Source organism: Anser anser (assembly GCF_964211835.1).
Source record: "Anser anser genome assembly, chromosome: 1".
NCBI classification, from domain to species: Eukaryota; Metazoa; Chordata; class Aves; order Anseriformes; family Anatidae; genus Anser; species Anser anser.
In genome coordinates, this window is record NC_139720.1 from 6,525,181 (window position 1) to 6,543,615 (window position 18,435).

General features: G+C 42.9%; 1 protein-coding gene across 9 annotated transcripts in view; it reads right to left on the minus strand.

Moving 5' to 3' along the window:
• The window catches only part of USP6NL (USP6 N-terminal like), a 118,785-nt gene extending 100,630 nt beyond the window's left edge, over positions 1 to 18,155 (minus strand). For 3 of the 9 annotated variants that reach the window (XM_083819765.1, XM_083819763.1, XM_083819761.1), the window contains exons 1-2: positions 17,996 to 18,155; positions 12,771 to 12,860 (exon numbers count right to left, since the gene is read on the minus strand). In XM_083819765.1, the coding sequence (XP_083675891.1) occupies positions 12,771 to 12,774 (4 nt within the window). In that variant the 5' untranslated portion in view covers positions 12,775 to 12,860; positions 17,996 to 18,155. The other 6 variants (XM_083819764.1, XM_083819762.1, XM_083819768.1 and 3 more) reach the window with 5 other exon arrangements.
• Between the last annotated feature and the right edge of the window lie 280 nt (positions 18,156 to 18,435).

Genomic DNA, 18,435 nt, shown 5'->3' on the forward strand with positions numbered 1-18,435 from the left:
TAGAAATCATACATATGTAAAATTGTAATTACAACAACAGAAACGTTTTAAAAGGATTTTTCCAAACAGAAGATACAGCACTTCCTCAAGTTTGCATTTCCTGGATTTGGGTCATAGCTGTAGTATCAACTGACATTTATCTTCAAGCTAAATAATGTTATTGAAATTATTCACCCAAACCTCAGCATATAGAAAGAGGCCACATTAATCATTAAGAGAGATATTTTTTCATTTTACAATAGTAACAATCAAAACTATTACTATCATACTGACTTCAGTATTGACACACGTAATAATTTAACCTGGTAAAAATTAAGGAAATTGAGTGTATGTTTAATTCAAGAGACACAAAAAAAGAAAAACTTTGCTTTTAATTTAAACCCCTTTCCAGTCTCCTGTTGAAAAAGATATGAATGAGATGAATAATCCCATCTCACTGAAGCAAAGAAATCCAACAAGCTCTGTGCATCACTTTGTTAGCAGGATTAAATCCTTACCAACATTTCCATGTTGGTATTTAATCTAAGAAATAAAAAAAACGCAGCTGTCTATGGCCACCAGGAAAAATATCAGACCTTATAAGTCCACTGCAAAGATACACAGTATTTTTATGAAGCCTGCATTTGCTTTGTGTAGCAAATATTCTACGGTAGGACTTGCTCTCTGTAATAAACTCAAACTTTTTACAAGTTTTTGAACGCTGTGCAATGGGCTAGTCTAGCAATAACAAAATATCTATTCACACAAATACAGCTGTACTACTGATGAAAATACTGGTGTAAACAGAAACTGAAAGACTTCAGTACTTCAAAAGTAACTGAAGGAAATTATCCTGAAGGTCACACGTATCAGAAACAATCCACCCTCCGTAAGGAAGTGTGTCTGGATCTATTTGTTTACTGTAGCCGTGTGTTAATCTGCCTCCTGCTCTCCTCGTACATTCACTCAGAAAACACGTCTTTAAAATATACTTAACTGATGTATTTAAAAAGCCAGGCTTAGTAATTAGAGTTGAAAATGACAAGTATGTTAACCATGACTACTTAAAGCTAATCCTAGAGTTATGGCTGATATGTATGACAGTGGCCAGCTGTGGCTATCTCTAGGGATCTCCCTGCTTTGCTCCTGCTCTTAGGAGTGGAATTAACTTTGTAGAGCACTCTGAGTAGCATGTTACACTTGCTTTGAATCCCGTCCTATTTCCTGCAATTTACATACATGACAGCTATTACCAAAGAGTTCCTCTACTCCCCCACCAATGGGAAAACTTGGTGGAAACACCTGAGCTTCTCAGCCACACTGCTAGCAGACAAACTACACCGGTGCTAGGCAGAGGCAGGAAGCAGCAGTGTGAGACAGGCTTCTTAGTCCAGCTTTATTTTAAGACAAGCACGCTCTCCAGCTGATGAGCATCTTACCTACCTATTACAAGAGCAAAAGTAGAGGAACTGTACGGGCTGTAGAGCTTCAGTCCCAATTTTAGCAGACTGTAGTACATACACTATTCTCCGTGCTCTCTCCGTAGAGAATTTAAACTGATGCCAACAAGTTTCAGTCGAGCATTGTCCACGGTCTGAACGAGGGACAGAACTGCAACACTCTGCCCAGTGTTAGTCAGGCACTGTACGTCTGTACCAGCGCTAGAGGTACAGGAAAAGTAGTGCCATCATCCTCCCTTTGCTGTAGACTAGCCTTTAAGCTGCTCCGTTAGGTATGCCTTGGCATATCATGTAGCAGGATCACTGAGTTTCAAGTATTGTACAAGAACATAAATTAGGAGTTAGTTCTCCAGAATGGATGTTACACTTTACGACTGATGCAATTTAAAAAAAAAAATGTCTCACAGCGAGTTTCACATAAATATTATTTCTTTTTGTTTATTTTAATGCATGGGGAATAAATAAATCTTGAAACGTCACTAGAAGTGACTCATTAGCCTTTGCTCTACGAAATATTTTCCTACCACATAGCTAAAGGGAAATCTGTGGCCGTTTTTATCACTGTTCCTGGCATAGAAAGGAATATGGTAGGGGGAGGAAGCACAGGGAGAAATAAAAAGCAGAAGTGACACTTCTCAGCCTGCACCTCATCTTTTAAAGGCTAACTATAAACCTAATTTTTCCTCTCTCATCCCCCAAGACCAAGCCCTACTTCTTTCAAAAACTTTTATGGTAACTACGTTTAAAAAATAAAAAAAAAAAAGAGAGAGACGCTAAAAGTTTATCTAGTTTTTACAACCAGATATAGAGAAATATAAAATATAACCTCTCCTACGAATGCAAGGCAATCAGGGTCTGTGGAGCAGCCTGGCTACAAAGTATGGCTATAGCAGCCATAGCACAGCATCCCTGATAAGAACAGAGTGCTGCAGCTGGCAAGCATCACTTCCAAAAAGTAAGTTTGGGTGAGGGCAGGGAAGGAGGGCTGTGTCATTAGAGTGTTTGCACAATTCAGAATCAGGAGCGCCACAAAATAGCAGTCCTCATAAAAGGCTATAAAAAAAAAAATTATGCTACAAAGTAAAGAGAAGGAAAAAGCTTCATACTGAATGCAGCAAAACACATCCTGGTAAGATTACTGGTTACTCCCCTACATCTCTAAAAATTCTGGGAAGTTAACTCCCGTTCCGAGAAAGAGCTCTGAGTGAGCCTTTCAGCACTCTGCCACGGAATTAGCCAGATTTTCAAAGAGCTTTTCAATGGTAAAAGAGAAAGACTGCATTCAAGAATACTCTCACATGGCAAAGCGAAGTGCTTTATTAAAACAAAGTGCCCTTTTATATTAATGTTCTATTAGATTAATGACTGCGTTGGCCAAAAGCACTGCAGATTTTATAGCACGCTGGTATGCTTTCTACCGCAGACAAGAATTGATTATGTTATGCAACATAAAATAGGGCCAGGGGGAGGGTGATTACTTTAGAAATCTTGAGCAGGATAGGTACAGGTATACCAAGAGCCTTGAAAAAAAATCCACTGCTATCTTGTCAGACTCCCACATAATTTTAAGAATGAAAATCTCTTAATTGTAGTAGGGCTCTTTTGCAACCAGAGATTAAACGAACCTTATAAACAGCTGCTTGATAGGGCATCACCTAAGCGAAGCTGCTTTGTTTACACAAACATTTGCAAATACCCTTTAACTGTTGAAGAGACAACAGATCGGACAGTTTAAGTAAAGAAAAAATCTTGAATTTAAACAAATACAGAGCTACTCGTGGAGCCAGTAACCCTGCTGGGATTACTTCTATTACCTAACTTATGATAACCCCAAGTATTTTCAATCCATGCCACAAATCAAAGTTGTTTCCTATCAGAAAGCGCATAAAGAATGTCAGAGCAGTTTTTCTTGAAATATTGTCGATTTATCTTAAAATAACCGCACGGCCTATAAATCAAGGATGTTTTTTTTCCTTGAATATAGGAGAAATAGCACAAAGTGAGGCAACAGCTCACGTTTTTCTCAGCTGTGATAAAGTTACACTACTGAGCAGCAACGGCTTCATTTTTCCAACACGGCAGTGCATATTATTCCACCGATTGTATGGAAAGGGAAAACGCCGTGACTCACAACAGGCAAGGAAAGTCTTTTAAATACCTCTCAGCACTGCTGCTGGAAGAATTCCTTTTCAGCCTGTTTCAAACCCTTCATCTGACTAAGCTGTTCTTTTGCAAATCCTCTAATTCAATGGGAAATTACAACAGTGTGGTGCTTAATACGGGAGCCTCTGCAAAGTCCTCCCTGCAGCAACCAGGAAAATGTTGTTCTGTGTCTACACAGTGCCTTGTGTGAGGGGTGGGTGCCTGCCCAGACAGCTCCAGCTCTCGGTTTTCGGCCCGTATTTCAGCTGCGAGTTTCTGCATCCTTCCCTCTGGAATGGGCTTGACCACCACACTCAACTTATCGCAGGAATGAATAGGATCCGAGAAATATGAATTGCTTACATAGTGGCGGATACTTGATACTCACTCCAGAGAACAAGGTTACAGTGTTCGTTGCTACTCGCTCCTTCTGCTGCAGGAATACCAAAGATCCACAATAAGGGCATCATTGTGCAGTGCTTTATATAAAGGAGTACAGACATAGGTCCAAAGACTTAAGATTCAGATTTAAAAAAGGAAAAAAAAAAGTAACAGAAGAGTATTATCTTGCCAAAGACATGTACTTCTGTGTACACCAATTTGTCATAACTCTCAATTCAGTAGTCCTTACTGGCCATCAATGAAAACTGCAAGAGACAAATTTAGAAAAAAAAAAAAGACACTCTTCCTTTTTATATAGATATAAATAAAGGGAATTGTCTGTGTAATGTGATTTATAAATAGAAAATAATACAAAAGTATATTATATAAAATGTAATGAATGTTGTTAAATGTTTATATACATACATATTATAATTTGTCATCATGCATAAGTCATCTTTGCCATTACGGGGGTGCGCACACAAAAATAGTTACTTTTTTTAAGTAAATAATTTCTAAATAACCCAACCTTAGTTTTCCTTGCAAACACGACAAAGAATATATGTGAAGTGAAAGTATCCAAAAAGGGACCAGTAAGCGGGTGTACAATAAGTGGGCTATCTTCAAAAGTATTCACAATGGTAACTTTTCTGCCACAGCTCTCCTATCAGTTTAAGGCTAACAATAGCTTCCTGCTCCTGCCAACATCTTGGTTTACAAACAGAAATTGTGTTAGTTTAAACGTAGGTGTTATATTGCACTTACTAATTTAAACAAACCCCATCGACCATCAACTTAAACCCGCAGGGAGAAAGAGAGAGCCCAACTGAAGGAATATTGAAAGTTGTCTTTATGACAGACATATATAAATAAAATAACTGCTTTTAAACTTTAAGACTTTCAAAAAATATCGGAGATCTATGCAAAGGATTTTACAACAATTAGCTTTACAATACATTAATTTAAATAAAACAGTAAACACTAAGCAATAACTATTTGTTGACGAGGTCTTATAAAAAGCCAGATTACTGAACTTCAATATACCACCTGGAAGCACAGCTTCTGAATATAAATCTTTTGTTGCTGTTGTTGTTGTTTTTGGTAGCTGCAACCTCCTGCAAGGCTTAAGAAAAGAAAGTGACTTCACTCCAGTCTATGGAGATTGATGATTTATTTCATTCAGTTAAAAAAGAGACAGAACAAAAGAACCCCACAAACTCAAAAATGTTTGTCTTCCTATTCCAATCTAAAAATAAAGACTAAGTGCAAGGAAAGCCACAACTTAGCAGTCCTAAATACCCTGAAGTGATCAAAAATAAAAGGAAGGATTACGAAAAAGTTAATCTAAAAAGTCAGTTTAAAGGCAAGCAGATTTCAAAAACAGCTTTTTTTCCCCGTTTGTGTTCTGATTGTACAGTTATTTAAATCTATCAGCCAAAAAAAGTAACAGGGTCTCAAAAGTTACATAAATTGACATAACAATGCAACAAGAAATCCAACATCATAAAATGTTAATATTAAGAAAACAAGCAAGTTTTTACTAACATGCCTACATTTCCTTGGTGTGATGCATCGGTTCTGTGCATGTAAAGTACTGTGGTTTATATTTTATTCTGACTAACAAGCCCTCTGTATTTAGAGGAGAGGTTTAATTACAGCATTGGTGAGAAATTGGGTCATCTAGGATCTGATTAGCCCTCTGGAGATGCCTCTCCTCACTCAGCGTTGAGGAAGCCTGAGATGACTCCACGGTGGAACTGGAGTATTGCTCCACGTTACGACAGTTCCACGCACACAACGAGCACGGTAAAAACAGCGTTACACTGGAGAGAACCGTCTCACCCACTGACCTCTTACTCTCACCCCTGTGCTTTGCTCACTTAGCTGCATGAATGGTTTGTACTGCCGCAACCATGTAATAAACAGGTTAGGGAGCCCACCCAATTCAAATCAACCTCATGAATGCTTGCACAACAAAGAATGCAGGAATTGAGACAGGGAAACGGCACCATCTCTACTGGCTATGGCAACATTGCAAGGGGGTCATGAAATCTTGAAGCCCCTCAGTTCAGTCCTGGCTCTCTCTCCAAGCCAGACCTTTCAAATGAAATCCAACTTCATCAGAAGTTTTTCTGCAAGTTCACAGAAGTTTCTGTAACTCGTTAACCGTTACCTCTAAATCAGTTTCAAGTCAGAAAACTCATCTCCTGCACGCTTGACGACAGCCTCTCCGAGGACTAGCTGCATAATAAGGAGTACAGCCAGCATACACACAGCATTAGCTACCAGTAATTGAAGGAAATAAAAGTGGAAAATATATAGATAGATAAAACAGAAGAGTATCAGTGAAGCAAGATCAAGAATGGTAAGCATTTCTCCTGACTGCTAGATTCAAGAGCTAGACACCTTCATACACATGTATTTTTCATGCATCATCCTCCGACTTCACAAAAGACAAGTTATTAAACTACTGCTTCTTCCGATCCAAGAACTCACACATGTCGTTACGGTTATATAAACTGCCAAGTTACCCTGATAGCTTCAAGAAAACGCAGAGCAAATATAAGAAAAATAGCAATGTTATCAGTGAGGTTATTTTTAGGAGTCAGCAACATGCAAGAGATTCCTGGTTCACAAAAGTATTTTGTGAATTTCATTCTTTTCCAGGTACCAATAAAAAAGCCCTGCGATTCAACTGTTTAACTCTTAAAGTATTTTTTAAAGTGTCCCAAGTTTTCAAATTAAGCTTTTTGAAACCTGTGTTACAGCCCTTTATCATTCAGACCTCAAAAAGGTTTTTCATAAAGAACTACTACTTCAAATTTCAGTAAAGATGACCCAGGAGGCAATAGCTTCTTCGCTATTTCTCAAATGACAGTATTTCTAGAGATTAGAATTTAATTCCTCAGTAAATCAGAACAATTGATACAGAAAACACTTCACACTGCATCTTCAAGCTTATATTTTTAAAATGGGTGTTCAGAGTACTTGGTTCAAAAAAATAAAACAAAACCTTAGCTTGCAATATAAGAAAATAATCCGACATCCCTTAGCTATTCATTAGGGACATAGTTTAGCTTACTTTTGCATTTTCCTCCTCCAGCAGGCAATTTTGTCTGTGAATCACAAAGTCTTCTCCCTTCTTTCAATCTCGGCTTATTGAAAACAACTGATGACTAAAAAGCCTTGTAAGCTGCATGAATCAACCTTAACATTATTCGCAACAACTTTTCCAGACTACCCAAAATGTGCAACAACCTCACCCTTTGAGATACAGGTCATTGCCCATTTCTCAGCATTTATTTTATCAACTGTTTGACTTGCTCCTCAGTTCATTATCGATTCATTCTGGCATAAAAGGAGAACAGATTGAAAGGGGTGAGGGGGAAACTGAGGCAGCCTCAACCAGACAGACTTTTCTTAGCCTAGGAGTTTTTGCATAAATCCAAAAGACTCTTTTCTCAGTTGCAAAGAGATATAATAATGCATTACATCTTTAAGGTTGACCTGAACAGGTCACCTGTTTTAATTCCCAGATTTATTACTCACGAACACAGAAGCTGACAGCCAAATATATTTCTTTACACACACTACAGGAACTCAGAAAGGGAGGGAAATGTGGGTTTTGGTGTGTTTTTGTTTTTCAGAAATCACAAAAGCTAAGGTTTCTCCATAAACACACACTAGAAAGCCAGCTGTAATGAGAGGTCAAGAAAATAAGGAACCATCAAAGAGAGGCAGTCTTTAATCGCACCGTCATGGTCTTGATTTTAACTGGTAGAGCAAAAGGTTTCCCACCTCATTACCAGACCACACTGACCAATTCCAAAATATAAGGTTACACTGCACAGCGTCTCTCCAAACACACCAAACGCACCCCTGTGCTCAGTCGGTCACAAAGAAAACCTAAACAGATTATACTGAAGCATGAAGAATAGCAGGTTCACTTCCCAACTGCACACAGTCTAAGTTTTTAGGGTGTGGGAAACAAAACTAGAAGAAAGAAAGTCAGGAAGGAATTATTCTGTAGAATTTATTATGACAGCAGAATTAAAAAAAAAAAAAGTTGGCACTGCATGCTGTACATTTAAGGGAAAAAAAATGAAGATGTCAGCAGCTTGTTGCAACAGTATATACTAACATTTAGTTTAATTGTTTGCAAACCAAATTCATTGCAGGCAGCTCAAGCAAGTTCATCGCGCTGACCTTTCTTCAAAGGAGAAAGCACAGGAAAACTCCCAAACATAAAGAGCACTGTTTATAAGCCTAAGAATTTTTATCATGACACTACACATTTTCTGGCAGCTAAATGTCAACAACTGGAGAAAACGTAAGAGATTAAACCAGCTCTGCCAGTGGTGTGACACTTCTGACAGGTTAGATACAGCCAGGGTTTCTCTGACAAGCTATCTTTAAGCATAAAATAAATCAAGATCTAGCCTGGGTACGCTGCATACCCACCCCTTTAAGCATCTGCGCCTCACAGAATAACGAGGTCACAACACTACAGTGTAATTTGAAATATGGATTAATCTTCGCCTTATTTATGAAAGCAGACGTTTATAAAAGCCTTCCACAGAAATAAAAGCTTTAAGAGAGCCCGCCTGTCTTAGCACCTTTTCAGTTTCTTTGCATTGCCCACGAGCAAAAACCAGCTGCCGTGGATGCTGGACTTGGCAATTCTACCCGTACTCTCCTCCAGTCCTGCAGATACAACAAATCAGGATCCAAGGCACTTACCCAGGCACCTGGTAACTATTCGAAGTTATACAACAGCAAGTGTTCCCCCCCTCACTTTCTGCAAAATTTTAACCAGCCATTTGCTTAAAAATAAGCTGAAGTTGTATTTCTTAAGCACCAAGATATCACAGACTGCTCCTAGGAGCTGCTTCAATAAAATATTGTGCTTTTTTAACACACTGCTAGAACAACAAATTTGATGCAAGGTAGAAGCAGCTCTTCTAGCTAATGATTAAGACTGGCAGAAAATCAAATGGGTATGAACTGCCTGTGAATAAATTTAGGGCAGATAATACAGAAGTGATTTTTAGGATTCATTTTAGGACCGAGATTCTAGACCAGTCCTTCCCAAGCAGCAGTGGAAATATACATTGCATCAAGTGAAGGAAACGGGAGACCTGGTTACCCAGGACATGGTGAAGGCTGAAGTACTCAGTGGCTTTTTTTTGCCTCAGTCTTACCAGCAAGAGCTCCAGCCACACAGCCCAAGCCCCAGAAGGGGAAAGGCAGGGACTGGAAGAATGAAGAACTGCCCAGTGTGGGAGAAGATCAGGTTTGAGACCAGCTAAGGAACCTGAAGGTGCACGAGTCCATGGACCCTGATGAGATACATCGGTGGGTCCAGAGGGAACTGGCGGATATATTTGCTACACCACTCTCCATCGTGTTTGAGAAGTTGTGGCCGCCCGGTGAAGTTCCCACTGACTGGAAGAAGGGAAACAGAACCCCCATTTTTAAAAAGGGAAAAAGGAAGACGCAGGGAACTACATGCCAGCCAGTCTCACCTCTGTGCCCAGCAGGATCATGGAGCAGATCCTCCTGGAAACGATGCTCAGGCACAGGGAAAATGAGGTTACTGGGGACAGCCAGCAGGGCTTCACTAAGGGCAGATGGTGCCTGACAAATCTGGTGCCCTTCTACAATGGGGTTACAGCACTGGGAGGCAGGGAAAGAGCAACCGACATCAGCTACCTGGACTTGTGCAAAGCATTTGACACTGTCCCTCACGATATCCTTGTCTCTAAATTGGAGAGACACGGATTTGATGGATGGACCACTTGGGGGGTAAGGAACTGGCTGCACGGTCACACTCAAAGAGCTGCAGTCAGTGGCTCCCTGTCCAAGTGGAGATCAGTGACGAGTGGTGTTCCTGCGTCAGGGGTCAGTATTGGGACTGGCGCTGTTTAACATCTCTGTTGGTGGCATGGACAGTGGGATTGAATGCATCCTTGGCAAGTCTGCCAACACCACCGAGCTGTGTGGTGTGGTCAACACACTGGAGGGAAGGGATGGCATCCAGAGGGACCTGGGCAGGCCTGAGAGGTTCAACAAGGCCAAGTGCAAGGCCCTGCACTTCGGCCAGGGCAATCCCAAGCACAAATCCAGGCTGGGCAGGATATGGATGGAGAACAGCCCCGAGGAAAAGGACCTGGGGGTTAACAAGAAACTCAACACAAGCCGGCAATGTGCACTTGCAGCCCAGAAAGCCAACCGTGTGCTGGGCTGCACCAACACAGCGTGGGCAGCAGGGCAGGGAGGGGATTGTCCCCCTCTGCTCTGCTCTCGTCAGACCCCGCCTGGAGCCTGCGTTCAGCTCTGGGGCCCAGCACAAGGACAGGGATGTATCAGAGCGAGTCCAGAGGAGGCCACGAGGATGATCAGAGGCTGCAGCCCCTCTGCTGTGGAGCCAGGCTGAGGGAGCTGGGGGTGTTCAGCCTGGAGAAGAGAAGGCTCCGGGGAGACCTCCCAGCGGCCTTCCCATACCTAAAGGGGGCTGCGGGAAAGCTGGGGAGGGACTCTGTGTCAGGGGGTGCAGTGGTAGGAGAAGGGGAAATGGCTTGAAACTAAGAGGGTAAGGTGTGTGGCTGCCCCATCCCTGGCAGTGCCCAAGGCCAGGCTGGATGGGGCTTTGGGCAGCCTGGGCTGGGGGGAGGTGTCCCTGCCCATGGCAGGGGGTGGCACTGGGGGGGCTTTGAGGTCCCTTCCGAACCAAACCAGTCCGGGATTCTACCACAAGAAAATAACAAGTAGTATTCTGTAACGTAGTCTGTACATAACAGCAGTCCGAATTTTCTGACCAACACAACATTAAACTTCTTAAGTTTGACGTCCCTGCATTTTAGATTTTCCTTTTAGAAAGGTTTTCATTTTGAATTTCACTAGATGATGCACACGTTTGGCATACTGGAGTGTTAAAGACTCTCATCATTTCAACACTTCTAACTATTCTAGCTACCACGTATTTTGTGTATAAGCTTTCACATCCAGAAGCATGCAGGTAAATGTATGTTCTTAAGATGATAAATATCTTGTACAATAACGTATTTAGTGGAAAGAAGCACAAAGCTACAAATACTGAGCTTATAATTCAAGTTTCTCTGAAATAAACAGTAAGCTAAGAAGTCCAAGAACAGCCGAATGTAAATATTGAATCTCTTCTAATTCAAATGTTTAAAAAAAGCAGCATTTTCAAGTAGTGTCCTTGAAGCCCATCACTCGGCGCAGACTTCAGCATCTCATCTAACGGAGGAACGCGGCGCTCTTCCCGCAAACAGGAGACTGCGTTTTGCTTAACATTATTATTAACCACCACAAAAAGCGCTGCCGAAGCGTTACCTTCCGTTTGAATACAGGTATCCTTCCTAATAGAGAGCAAACCTTCCAGTGTAAAATCGTGTCGAGATCTTATCAAAATCAGTGGTGTTTTGCTCGAGTAATGACAGCATTTGTTATACTCAAACCAACATCACAGCAACACCGCGGTGAGTCACACAACACCGCAACTATAATTCAAAAGCTAAAAAGACAAATATATTTAAGACTATCCATTAGGCGATGACAGCACGAGATGCTCTAAAAATGAATGATGATTAATACAGCAGCGTCTGACAAGTCAGGATATTCAGGTACGTGAATTACTGCTCGTAAAGGCGTCATTTATGCCAAACTTCAAATACTTTAAACATCGGGAAATAAACAAGCGTGAACAGCAATACGAAGGAAAACAGATATAATTCTATTTAAGTACTAAAACAGTTCAATCTGCACTAAGCACAGACCCTGAAATTCAGCGCTTCTTTCAGTCATTTTTTGGTGCATTCTTTCTTTGCTGCAATTAGCAAACATTTCTTCCATCATTTTTTTTTTCCAGATTTCATACTAAAAAAAAAACAAAGCTTGTTCTTGACAAGAAATTCAACCAACAATTTTCTTTTAGTCACTTCCTGCCAGAAAAATCAAACAGACTTATTTTACTAACATAGGATATAATTATCCTATGAATTAGATGCTTATTCTTTAACAGATTTGGTGTAGTTGTATCGAAACTAAGCTGTATTATAAACACAGTTCCTGTGCTTAGGAAGTTATATCGTTACTCCTGTGCGATGCAAGGCTAGGTAACGTTGCTGCCAAGATTTATATTAAGTAGTCTCACATCTACAAAAACTTCTGAAAGACATTCACTCAAAACAGTTTGCTAAAAAGTGATTATCTTAACCATCAGCTACGGTCTGAAACAGAACTTCTGCTTTCATCGTTTTTTCTACCGAAACAGATCCTCGGTCACAGCTTTCTGTGGCTTCTATCTTCCTAACACACGCCAACATTCTTTTGGGACCAGACCTCTATACTGCCATTTGAGTAATATATTTATTTTCCCCATAAAATGAAGCCCATTCATTTTATTTTGGATTTTTACCAGCTATTTGAATTTACTGGACACTCACTTATTTTGGAGTTTTTGAGCAAGCCCAAGACATTTTCCCCTCACATTTGTGTATTTCGTTTACGCTGAAGAAAAAACAAAGGTCAGCTTGTTTCAGAACTCACCTTCTTGAAAACGACACCAGGCTACCAACACAGAAGCCTTACAGAGCACACATTGACCAAAACTTTGCAGGTTAAGAACAGTATCTGCCAATCTTGGCGTCTCTTATCGAAGGACTGAAGAGGCAGAACTCAGTAGAATATTCTGAAGGAAGGACCACCTTCCAAAGCTCATTACAGAAGAAAATTTCTTCTCAACTACAAGCAAAATGTTTGTTTTTAATAAAGGAATCTACTCACTCATGACTGGAAACTTCTTTGCATATAATCCAGGGCAGGTCTTGAAGCAAGGTATCTTGTTGGAGAAGGTTTCTCAGAGGTATACATGTCCTGATGATAGTAGGAAAATAAAGAAAGAAATAATTTTTCAGCTTTAAATAAGTAAATGTTATACATAAACTCCTATTATCTTTTCAATCTTCCTTGTAAAAAAAATAAAGAACACAAAAACGTATTTGTTATGAGTGAGGAACTTTACTGCTTACGGCTATATTTTGAAGTTTATCAACTCAAAATGTGTACTTTCTTCTAACGTTAACATTACAAACTTGTTTGCACGGATTAGTTCAGAAACACTAACCATTCCCAACAGATAGCAAACATTCTCAAGAAATTAAAAGACTATGATACAGATATAGTAACTAAAAACACCATCAAGTAGTATTTTCCTTCAACAACATCAGCCAACGAGAAGATGCAATAGAAGAGAGACTCTTTGAAACACAAGAGCTACAAAGAAATTTACTAAATAAACCTGGGTTGGCACTAGCATCCTGCACTTCCTCAGAAACAAAACCTGGAAAAGTTACAATTTCTAGTAACTGTAAACCATGGGATCATTCCGTCTAATTGAAAGGAGAAAAAGGCACCTAAGTAGGGCAGCTATGGATTCACTAACAATAGGCCTGGCTTCCCGTGGAGCGAAACATGCAGGACTTAATCTTCCACAACGACAGCACAGCAAGTACATTTTTTAAAATAATATTGCATAATCTCCATCCTGCTGCTAAAAGCAACCCGATAGAACAGTTACACTGAAATAACTTCACCTCACAGTTGAGATCCGAGGAAAAAAAGACAAACATATCTATGAAACCATAAAGTTTTCCTCTAATACCTGCACAGAGTTCAGGCATAGTCTGATTTATTTCCTCTTTTCAAACCAACGAGAACTTGCTGAACCTGACCACCTGTGTTCGGCCAGCCAGATCGTATCTCGTGCTGACTCAGATTTCAAGTCTCAACACTCCTGATCTCCTAAGGCTTAAAAATAATAACAACAACAAGACAGATTTACAGCACGTGCCAAGAAGCTGACGACTTCTCATAGGCCTGGGCTGACATCACAAGAAGATGATATAGCAATTGCTAAAACCAGTTTAAAAAAAAAAAAATGTTCTGACGGCCAAAAGGAAGCCGTCGGTTTCAGAACTCACTGAAACTTACAACCAACATTTTAAAAGTAATGGGAAGAGGCTTAATAGGGGGAAGAAAACGGTATCGTGCTGCAGAAACATGTATGCAAACATTATAAAAAAGAGGAACACAAAGCCATTAGATGGTGCAATCACTGAAGAGCAACAGTATGAATTGCAGGTCCCGTCAATTCTCCCTGAGCGGCTGCTAAATTAAACGTTTAAGTACACGCAGCCTAATCGAAAATCAAGTGTCTGGTTAAACCGTACCATTAGAGCTGCAGTCTTGTCAGTTTTCTTTTGACTGCTGATGTCAAAATTAGCAAACATAACTCCCAGGACATTTAACCATTTACCAGACTAATTACAGTTATTATGTTAAGAACATCAAACAAGCCTTACAGACAGCACAACACCCAGGTCCAAAGCACTTTTGGTTGGAGCTCCACACTACTTCTGTGCCCAAATTGTTCTTCAATCTTACGCAGAGTCAACTGGAAGACTGGTCTCTCCAATTCAACCTGATTTTCCTACGGTACAGCCTCACCTTATTTTGTCTCTGAGGCCAGGTCATACTTACATCGCATTAGGTGACGGTTTATTGTTTGTATGTACAGGAAAAGGCTACTCATAAGGAAAAAAAACAAAGCACCAGTTCTGAAAATCACTTCATGATAATAATAGCATAATTATCCATCATATCATAAAACCTAGTCACGTAAAACTAAGGAAACAAGTGGTGAAGAATATAGCAGCTATATGCTACCACAAACTGTGCCATAACTACGAGAACTGAATGTTTCAGTATACCGTGGTGACTTGATTTTAGACTTCCATGCATGAAGTGTTCTTGCAATCTTGCTTTCTGCATCTAAATATTTTGTTTAGCCATTTCTAATACCTGTTCGCTAGCCAATAAAAGTTTCCAGTTACATTTATTTTTTATTCTCTGAAATACCACTGCTTATGTGCTTCATGCTTCCCTTGTTCCTAACTCGAGCACTTTCCTGAAGGCTTTTTTCTTAGACTATTTGGAAAGCGCCCACTTCCCCAAAAAGGAAAGCTTCGTATTTTATCTGTAACTTGGAGCACAGCAAGCAGTACTGGAAAGTCAGGAAAAGTCAACACTGCCAAGTACCAGAAAGTCTGTACCTTCTATTGCAATACAGTCTTGATGTTTTTCCTAAGGATGCGTGTTAGGAAACTAAATCGCTGTCACTTTGCTTTCTTAACCAACAACCTGATTGCTTTGAATGCTCCTGGTGTTCTCTCCTGTACACAAACACTACCAAATATTATGCAACAGGGGAAAGAAAGAATGTTCCCATTGCACGTCCTGCTTACAGATACCATCTTGAAAAATCGTATTTTTATTCAAGACAGTAGCTGACATCCTCTTGCCATTAACAAGCCTATAAAAAACCCACGCACAAACCTTTGAACCTTCTCTGTTCCTGAAGAGCAACCCTTGTGTCCAACCCAGTATTTCCCCTACTGACAACACATTTACTAGCCCTCGGTGATACTCAGCTTCTATAATTGCAAAACTACTGGCATTTTAACTAAGAGAGGAATGGGATATGGGAATTGGGAGAAGTTCTCTACAACTTCAAATCTGAGCATACTAATAACACATTCAATTATCTGTTTCCACAACTAATGCCAGGTCTCCTTTTTACCCAGTATTCCGTCTCAGTATGACGAGTATAAACCAGAGTAGAAGGAAGTTACAGCATAAGTCCATGCATAGTGACTCTATCCAGAGAAAGAGATTCCCTTTAATTCGTCAGTGAAAGATTCTAGTCTAGTCCGTGTATACATTACTGTAGCATCTATTTAACTTGGATACCACAGGAGTTAACACTAAAAATTTATATCCCCAGTTCCCAAGACCCAGAAACCAAAGGAACAGCACGCAACCGCACTGGTTTTACAGCACACGTGCACGCACAAGAGACAAAACAGTCTAAATGGAGCCTGCCTGCACAAAGCAGTATTTTACTGTCATTTACTTTCTTCTTCAAACCAAAACGTTAGAGCCCCTCAAAGAAAACAGATCCAGAGATTTCAGAAGCACATGTTTTAAAGCTTTATAGCTGGCTGGCTGGCAAAACATTAAGTCCAAAATGATTGGTTTCCGTGCTTATACTCAGAGGGCAAATAAATGAACAGCTGGTTAAAAGGCAGTTCTGCTAAATACTTACTTTCCACTGCATCCAAGCCGAATTAATTTCAAAGTTATAATCAGTAACAAGAGTAGCTACAAAGAAGCAAGACTAAGCCATTTAAGAGCACAGCTATTAGCAAAATAAGACAATAAAAAAAAATCTGATTATCGCACCTAGCTTCTGAACATCCTAGCTGAGTAAAATGCCCACTGCACTGAGAATGCAACATTCACAGCAAAGTGAGGCTGCTACTCTTTCAGAACCTTCACCAAATCATTGACTGGCCACAAATGAGGAAGCACATCGAAACACAAACGAAACAAGCACAAGGGCACACCCTCCTCTTTGTTCATTGCAGGAATTATTTACACTACAAAGCGTCCAAGCACATTGCTTTTAGTTTCAGGCACTGCTGATTGGCCGCGGTGCCTAACACACACATGCCTGCGAGAGTTTGAGTTTCGACTGTCACACAGCAGCCCTAGGTTGCAGGCTCCGCATCAAACTGAGTAACCGCACAGCGAAATTAGTTAATGGAAGCGTTCTCGTTGAGCTGAGCCCCCACAAAATACGCTCACTGTGTGAGCAAGGCAGACTCGTGTTTTTCTTCCACTTTGACTCAGTGAAAGCTAAAAATGAGCTTCGTACCAACAGACAGCTGTCTGCACAGCCCCCTGCGCCAAGCAGAAAGCTGCACGGAGAAAGTTACCCTCGGTGTGTACAGGCACGGGGCCGGTACAGGAGTTTGGCAACAGCGTTGTAAGTCACCACCTGACTCTCGCTCCCATTGCCATTCAATGACTGCGGTGGTTTCCTGCAGGCAACCACCCACATCGCCCAGAGACACCCAACATCTGATAATTTCCTCTTTCGCTGATAGCCCCGGCGCAGACCGAGGGTCACGGAGCCTGAAGCCCGTTGGGAAGCCGCTCACAGGGCTGCGGACCCTCCTGCACCGGACCGCAGCTCTGAGGCTGGTGCTCTTCCCCACATACCTGAGGCATTACGAAAAGCAGCCGAGGCAGCAGGTACAACGAGCAGCGGTGCCAAGAAGTCCCATTAAACCCAAACTTCGCCCACCCCAAACCTCCCTGCTCCCGCCTTGGGTGGCGGCACGGCCTCGCAGCGCACCCAGGCCCTGTCACCCTGACAGGACGGAGGCCCTCAGGGAGTCAGTGCCCGTGTGCTGACAGCCCCAGAGGGCTGCCCGACCCCACCGTGGTGCCCTCACACCCCTCAGGCTGCCCCCACACCCCTCAGGCTGCCCCCACACCCCTCAGGCTGCCCCCACAGCACCCCCCGACCCCACAGCAGCAGCTGAGGCGACCACCACAGCCCCTCACAGGGCTGCGCGCCCCTCACCAAGCTGGGGGGTCATTTTAGGGGGTCTCCTCTCCCTCCACAGCCCCGGAGCCTCACTTAAAGCTCACAAAAAGCCCCCGGGACATCTCCAGGTGGGATTCCCTCAGCCACCCCCCGCACAGCTCCCCACACGTTGCCCCCCCCCGGCAAGAATAGTAGGGTCCTTCCCTCACACAGACACCCCCGCTTTGGGAATGGAACAGCCCGAAGCACCTCAGTACCCTACGGGAGCCAGCTCCCGCCTCTTCCAACTCCCGACCCCGCCGGGGGGGGGGGGGGGGGGGTGCGCGCAGCGCGGTCTCCCCCCCCCCCCCCCGGGGGGAGGATGGTAGTGCCCGCCTCCCCCACCCCCGAGCTCTCGAGGAACTTCTGTCCCACCCCGCTCGCCTCAACGGCGAGGTCCGCAGTTCCCCCCCCCCCCGCCGCCCCCCGAATGGAAGCGTCCGCCCAGCGACCCCGCCGAGTCCACTTCGGGAAATAGGGGGGAGGGGGGGGCGCGCAATGGCCGGCTCGCCCCTACCTTTGCTCGCCGCCTTCCTCCACCTCCTTCTCCTCCCGGGGGCCTCCGTCCTTGCCTCCTCCCTTCCCCGCTCCTCTGCCCCGGAGCTCGGCGGCCTCCGACCAGGAAGCGCCCCGGTGTGACACCGGCGGCCGCCGCTATGGAAACCCTGCCCGCCCCCGCCCCTCCCCTCCCCGGCCGGCGCCGTCCCCTCAGGGCAGAGCCGGAGCCGCCGCCGCCATTTTGTGCTCGCAACGAGGCGCGGAGCCGCCCGGCCCCGGCCGCGCACCCCGCTCCCTCCGCAGCCATTTTGGGCTCGTAGCGAGGCCCCCCTGGAGGCAGGGGGGTCGGGGAGGCCGGGCAGCGAGGGAAGGCGGCCCTCGACTGGGCTCTGTGTGGGTTTCAGGGTGGGAAAGGCAGTGGGAATCGGGAGTTTGGCTTCAGGGCGAAGCCAGCACCCG